Genomic DNA, 7,270 nt, shown 5'->3' with positions numbered 1-7,270 from the left:
TTTTTAAGGGATGACTATTGGCGTTACTCTCAAGCGGCTTAGCATTTATCTCTGTCCATATCCTAAATTCTTACATTATTTTACAAAGCTGCTAAAATAGAAAACTACTCCAGTAGTATGGAGTAACATATAAGATCCAAATATAATATAAAAAATAAATAAATAAGAAAAAAAAGAATGATACAAGAGTTTATTTATGGCAAGACACATTTAGAGATCCTTATACTACATACCGTTTCATTAAGTCCTTTTACAAATCTTTAGTTTACTCGATTCTTGTACTAATGTATTTTTTTTATAAGTTCATTTAGAATTTTTTTTTTCCCAATAGTTCCTTATATATTCGTTTTTACTTAAGGGATCTTTGTAATTTTGGGGCTCGTTTGGTAGCTATGTCATGTTTCGACTAGACATGATACCATTATGATAGTAATCATAGTTTCGATTAGTTAATTTACATATATTGGGTGTTTGGTAGATTAAGATAATTATGAGTTATCTTATTGTAGTGTTTGGTACAATAAGTTACAAGTAAGGATTAAAATTATGATTGTCAAAATTATCCTCATTAGTTTAAGTTAATTACTAAACTATCATCATTTTACCCTAATTATTCCTATAAAATCGTTTTGTTTAAAATTAACATCTTTTCAAGCTAAACTCCTTACAAAAATTAGCATCTTTATATCAAAAAACTTATATTTATTTTGGTATTCTATTTTTGTGAGCATTAATAATTTTGGACAAATTTTATGAATAATCAATTATTATTTTGGACAAATTCTATATGAAAATATTTTATCAAGTACCAAATTTTATATGTTCAATTTTTTTGAAGTTTAAAGCGTTTGTGGATTGAACAACATCGTATATTTATGTTCAAAACAAAAGCAATTGCCTTCAAGTATTACGTAATTATAAGTATAATATAATATAATGTAAATAAAGTAATATAATGAGAATATAATACGATTTAATGTAAAGTAATATAATGAGAACATAAAGTAATATAATGAGAATATTATAATATAATATAATGTAAATAAAATAACAAAGTAATATAATTAGAACAACAAATTGACATCAACAAAATTCTTAATATGATTTAATAGGAAAATGACGTCCTTCAATACAACAACTAAGTAAAATTGATGGGTTAGAAATTTTGATGGGTAAAATTGTATTTTGCTAACTTAACTAGGCTTCCATGATAAATAACATAGGATTTTGGGTAGTTACAAATATGACTAAAACATAAGGTTTTCAGTGGGCTTTGTGCGGGCCGGAAATAAAACACGGGCTACTATGTTTGGTAACATAACTACCAAACACACAAATAAACCCAGATTAATCTCTTATCTAGGCGAAACATAGCTACCAAACGGCCCCTTATTTTTTAGTTTCAAATTGTACTTTTATTTTTAGATGGTTAGATCTTTATTTAACCAACTTAAAATTTAATTAACTTTCTTTTATCAATTAATTTTTTTATTATTATTATTATTTTATTTTTTTTGAAATTAACTCAATTTCAATATTAACTCAAAAATCATTAGAAAAATATAAAAAATTAAGATATTGTTCCATATCAACTTATAAAGTTATCGTTTTCCTAATGATTCTTGTCGATATTGCAACTGAATTTATATCAAAATAAATAAGAGAAAATGATTTTTATATATTCTTAATTAATACATAAAAAGTTAATTAAATCTGAAGCCCGTTAAATAAATATTCACAAAGGATATATCTTGAATCAAAATGCATTAATATAAGATTCTAATAAGATAAAATTAATATTAATCTAATAAAAATCAAATGCATTAGTGAAAAATCAAATCCTATTTAGTTATGACACGGATTTAAGAAATTTAAGGAAAAGTGAGTTGAATAAGTTAGTGGAATAAGAGTCTCACTTATGTATATTAGTTTTAAAATAAAATATGAGTGAAATAAATTGATGAAATGTGGAGTTACTTATTATTTATAGTAAAAGGGAATTATGACTTTATTATGGGACAGACTAAAATTGCAAAACAGAACTCTTATTATGGTACAGAGTCCGGAGGGAGTTGTAAGAAGCATCAACCAATTAATATCCAATCCTACTTCCCAAACAAACAATATTCATAAACTTTTTAGATTTCAATCTACGCATAAACAATAGTCAGCAATGTTTGCACAGCAAAACACATTTCGAAATCGGAAGTAGCAACAGAAATAATCCACTAAAACATTGAAATATAAAAGCAAATAACCAAACTAAACATAAAAGCTGAATAATGAACAAGAGAGTAATTTGAAACGATCTGCAGCATCAACCGAGTCTACTGGGGATTTGGTGAGCGACCATTAGCAGTAGAGACCCTCGATCCCCATTCTAGAAGCTCCTTGCTCGTATCGTCCTTGTGAACTATCACCTCAATAAAACACAAGCAGTCTTGTTTCTCCCCTGTCGCCATGTCAATCGCTTCAATAAGATCTTCCTCGCACCGAACCTAGGTAGATAGATAGATAAATAGATAGAATGTCAAAGAGGTAATTTGATCCACAAGAGCTGAATAATACTACATCATAACTTCAACCACAAACTCACCTTAGTAGTCCAGCACTTCCCTTCCCCGTTGCATATGGCATCAACCAAACCGGTGTAGTTCCAGTTCTTGATCACGTTGTAAGGCCCGTCGTGGATCTCCACTTCAATGGTGTACCCGCCGTTGTTTATCAAGAAGATTATGCTATTCTGCCCACACCGAAGCATCGTTGACACATCCTGCGCCGTCACCTGCAAATATTTTTCACCAAAATGGCCTGACATGTTAAACCGGCTTTAATCTTAATAGTATTGTTAGAGGAAAACAGGACTCAGCTATAGTAAATGGCAAATCAACATAAACCATTCAAATCTTGAAAAATACCTGAAAGCTACCATCGCCGATGCAGGCAATGACACGCTTCTCCGGCACAGCTTGAGCATAGCCAAGAGTTGCACCAACAGACCAACCAATTGACCCATATTGCATCTGGAACTCATACCTGAAAAACCAAGATCTCCATGTAAAACAACAGAATCTAAAAACACCTTTTGCTAGTAGAACAGAGAGAAGTACTCACCCACATCCTGCTGGTAATTTGAGCTTCTGGCAGTTAAACCAAGAATCCCCTGTTTCAGCAATGACAGCCGTCTTCCCAGACAGCATCTTCTGAATATGCTGAAACAGAACATTAACCCTCAATGCCTCGTTAGGCTCACATTTCAGAGGATGTCCATTGCCAACATAAATCCTATGGTAGTTCTCATAAGCAGTTTTATTATGCGTGACACGTTTGGCAAGGGCCGTCAAGAAATCCTTCATCAGAATACACCCAAACGTAGGCCCATTACCGATGACCACGCGATCAGGCTGCACTATGATCGCCTTCTCCTTCTTGAGAAGCAGAGAGTAGCCTACTGAACTGTAGTCGTTGAAGATGGGTCCAACAAAGACGTAAGCATCAGCTGATTCAACAATCTCCGCACAGAACGCTGTGCTCACTGCGCCCCAGTATGTACCGATGAAATGAGGGTGGTTCTCCGGTACCAGCCCTTTCGCTGACGGCATTGCTGCAACAGGATAGCCACAAGCATCCGCCAATTCCACGAAAGCATCGCAAGCTTTTGCGAAACGCATTTTTGGCCCTCCCACCAGCACCGGTTTCACCGCCTTGTTTAAGAACTCCACTGCCGCTTCTACAGCTGCTTCCAGACCCATTTTATTGCTCAATCTTCAAAAAAACAGGGGAAAATTTGTTCAAATTCAAGCAACGTTTCGCAATTCCGCATCACAAATCATACCAAATAAGAAGAAAGTATTGGAGCTTACTTAGGGGTGAGTGAAAATGGTACTGGTTCACGGCTAAACGTTGGATGCGGAATCGCCGATAAATTGCAGCTGATGCTTATATACACCGGCTTACTCTCCTTGAGCGCGGTTGATATCGCCGTGTCAATCAACTCATGCGCATCCTCCAAATTATTCACCACAGCCTAAAATCAACACAAAATTGAGTAACTAAATTGACTAAATTAAGAGGATGAAGATTTAATGCAATTGGGAAATAATTGAACCTGATAGCAGGTTACGGTTTGGAAGCAACGCATCTCCTGGCTAAAATCCGGCAACCCGATGGTGTGATGCAGGATCCGATTGGTGCCGTAATCGTTCGAGTTCGGACCTCCGACGATGCAAATCACCGGGAGATTCTCGCTGTAGGCGCCGGCGATCGCGTTGAGAATACTCAGCCCTCCGACGGTGAACGTGACCGCGCAGGCGCCGACGCCGCGAGCACGGGCGTATCCGTCGGCGGCGTAGCCTGCATTGAGCTCGTTGCAGCAGCCGACGACGTTGAGCCCCGGCTCAGCTATGAGGTCGTCCAGCAGCGTCAGGTTGAAGTCTCCGGGGACGGAAAACACGTCGCTGACGCCGATCTGCACCAGCCGCCGCGCAATGTGGCGGCCGAGCGTCGCCTCCGCGGAGTTGAAAGCGACGGCGGACGGCTTGATCGACGAGACGACGCCGTTGGAAGGGAGGCAGCCGACGTCGTTGGAGCTCGCCGAGTTGCATGAATTCAATGAACCGATTTTGGTTTCCATTAGGAATTGAGAGTGAAAACGAAGTAAAAGAGAAGAATTGAGAAGTTTGTTTGGGGAGAGAAAATGCAGATGATTTTGATTTGGTGTGAGAGAGGGAAAACTGAGTGACCTATTTATAGGTGGCGAATTGGGAGCAAAATTGGAAGGAGCTTAAACGAGGGGCGGTGTTAACAGTAAGAGAGAAGGTGGTAAGCACAAACAATTCATTTCATTTCAAATAATACAGAAAGTAATTTGTTTTCTCTCAATTCATCATTTAGTGTCATTTCTTGTCCATAAAGTAATTACAAAATAAATTGCATTACAATATTATTGAATTTATAAACTTCAATAATCAATTTTTTAACTAATAAAAATGACAATAAATTTTTAAAAATACAGTATTTATGTATTCTCATTTGGATGCAAGAAACTCTTTATTTTTTGTATGGTATATTGAATCTCGTGGTGGTATACTCCATAAACATCTTAAATTGTTAATTACTTTACTTGCTAGACAATTAAGCTCAATGCTATGTTCGTATATGGTAATGAAGAGTATTATGTTTAGGTTAATTTTGTGATGAAAATAATAAATGAGATCAAGTTTTAATGTAATGGAAGATACTGTATCATAATGAGAGAGAAAATGCAGATGATTTTGAGTTTTGATTTGGTGTGAGAGAGGGAAATCTGAGTGACCTATCTATAGGTTTCGAATTGGGAGCAAAATTGGAAGATGCTTAAACAGGGGGCGGTGTTCATAGTAAGAGAAAGGTGGTAAGCAAAAACAATTAATTTCATTTCAAAACTAATTTGTTTTCTCTCAATTTATCATTTAGTAGTATCATTTCTTGTCCACAAAGTAATTACAAAATAAATTGCATTACAATATATGACGTCATGAAGAGTATTATGTTTATGTTAATTTTGTAAAGAAAAATAATAAATGAGATCAAGTTTTTAAAAATGGAAGATACTGTATCATAATTAGTGTGAAATTTAATTAATTACTACTTCAGTGTGAAATTTAATAAGAAACTTGCAGCAAGGGTAAACCTCAGGATTTGAATCATAATGTAAAAGTTCAGACAAAATTAGACATACATATACGATAGATGTATGGAAGGGCAGTTTGTGCATTATAATTATAAATACTCAATCATCACGTGAATGGATATCAAAAATAAATAATATTTTAATTAAATAAAATTAAAAAATAATACTAGTATTACTAAGTAATTTCACGTGGAGTCATATAATTGTGGAGTGATACAATATTTATATTTTTAAAAATATATTTCGTCGGTGTTTCAACTCTTACGTTGTTATCAACAAATCAATAATGATTTGGATGTTATGTATTTTAATTGTACGGATTTAAAATATAACATGCTTTGATTTTAAAAGATTAATGTAATATTTCCTTTATTTATATATGTGTATACATTTATTGGTAGGTGATGCAAATAATTGAAAGTCGCTTAAGTAATTTAAATCAGCAATGAATGGGATTAAAGATCTTTATATCAGCAATAAAAAGAGTCACCACGTAATTTTCTTAATGCATAATGCCGCTTTACTTTAATTGATAAATGAGACTGAGACTATGTTAAGAAATATAAAATCAAACTGGCTCAAAATAAAATAATTCATTGATTAGAACTTTCCACCCTTATTTTTGCAGTATATCTGAATTATCATCCAAAAGATTATATTCCCATGTAAAATAAATATAAAAAGGTTGTGACATTAGGATGAGATTTCTACTCACATTATGAGGCGTTCAACAAATATAAAATCATACTACTACAAATATAGCTTGTTTACTCAACATCCCAAGTCAATTAGTTGTATGTTAACATACATATATATACAATGATAGATAGTCATTTTGTATTTTTGAGGTAATTTATCAACATAGTCATTTTCATATTCTAAAAAATACAAATAACCACAAAACGAACAATTGCTATTTTTTGGTACAAATTATACATTTGCCTTAAATTCACAAATTTAGGACTGAATTCACGATCAAACAAATTATTGCGCCTACAGGGAAAGTTACAACTAAGAATATTTTTGGTTGCGTATTTAAAAAGCAATTCACAATTAACCTTATGTTTCGTTACAATTAAAATCTATTCTCGGTGGCGAATTAAGGGACGAATAATAAAAATTACTACTATTTCCATATTAGAGTTAATCTTAATCTTCACTTTGTAGAAATGACTTTTAGTCCAATCTTTATATATTTACAAAATAAGAATGGAGTTATTTCACATAGAAAATCTGTACTTTTTATTGTGTTAAGGAGTATTTCCTCATTGTTTATGTATTTCTCTTGTGAGTTGTGAGGCTAGAGTTAAAAAAAAATAGTAGTGTAATGAAAAATACTAGTACTCCATCGTTCCTATAAAACATGTCTCACTTTCCTTTTTAGTTTATCCAACTAAAGATATCACATTTTCATTTTTGGAAAATGTTCACCCTCACATAGTATAAATATTATATTTTCTCTTTTCATTTAATACTACATAAAACAAAAACTCTTAAAATCTTGTGTCGTCCCATAAGTATGATATCTTTTATAGGACAAGGAAGTATAATTTTAACTTGGCATAAGAAAATTGTGGGAAATGTAATCAAGTCATAAGA

The 7,270-nt window shown here is 33.3% G+C and overlaps 1 protein-coding gene across 1 annotated transcript; it reads right to left on the bottom strand.

The window, feature by feature from the left end:
- Positions 1 to 2,092: 2,092 nt before the first annotated feature.
- On the bottom strand, positions 2,093 to 4,703 carry LOC125224300 (pyruvate decarboxylase 1). The gene is made up of 6 exons (XM_048127682.2): positions 4,109 to 4,703; positions 3,864 to 4,027; positions 3,115 to 3,765; positions 2,919 to 3,036; positions 2,597 to 2,785; positions 2,093 to 2,498 (listed from the first exon to the last, which is right to left on the bottom strand). Exons 1-6 carry the CDS (start codon positions 4,631 to 4,633, stop codon positions 2,328 to 2,330), a joined length of 1,818 nt encoding a protein of 605 aa, XP_047983639.2. The 5' UTR covers positions 4,634 to 4,703; the 3' UTR covers positions 2,093 to 2,327.
- Between the last annotated feature and the right edge of the window lie 2,567 nt (positions 4,704 to 7,270).

The sequence above is a fragment of the Salvia hispanica genome, chromosome 1 (genome assembly GCF_029641045.1).
Source record: "Salvia hispanica isolate PSC_SH4W2 chromosome 1, Shi_PSC_v1, whole genome shotgun sequence".
NCBI lineage: Eukaryota > Viridiplantae > Streptophyta > Magnoliopsida > Lamiales > Lamiaceae > Salvia > Salvia hispanica.
The sequence above is the reverse complement of the archived record's forward strand: the minus strand, read 5'-3'. Positions and strand labels throughout refer to the sequence as shown.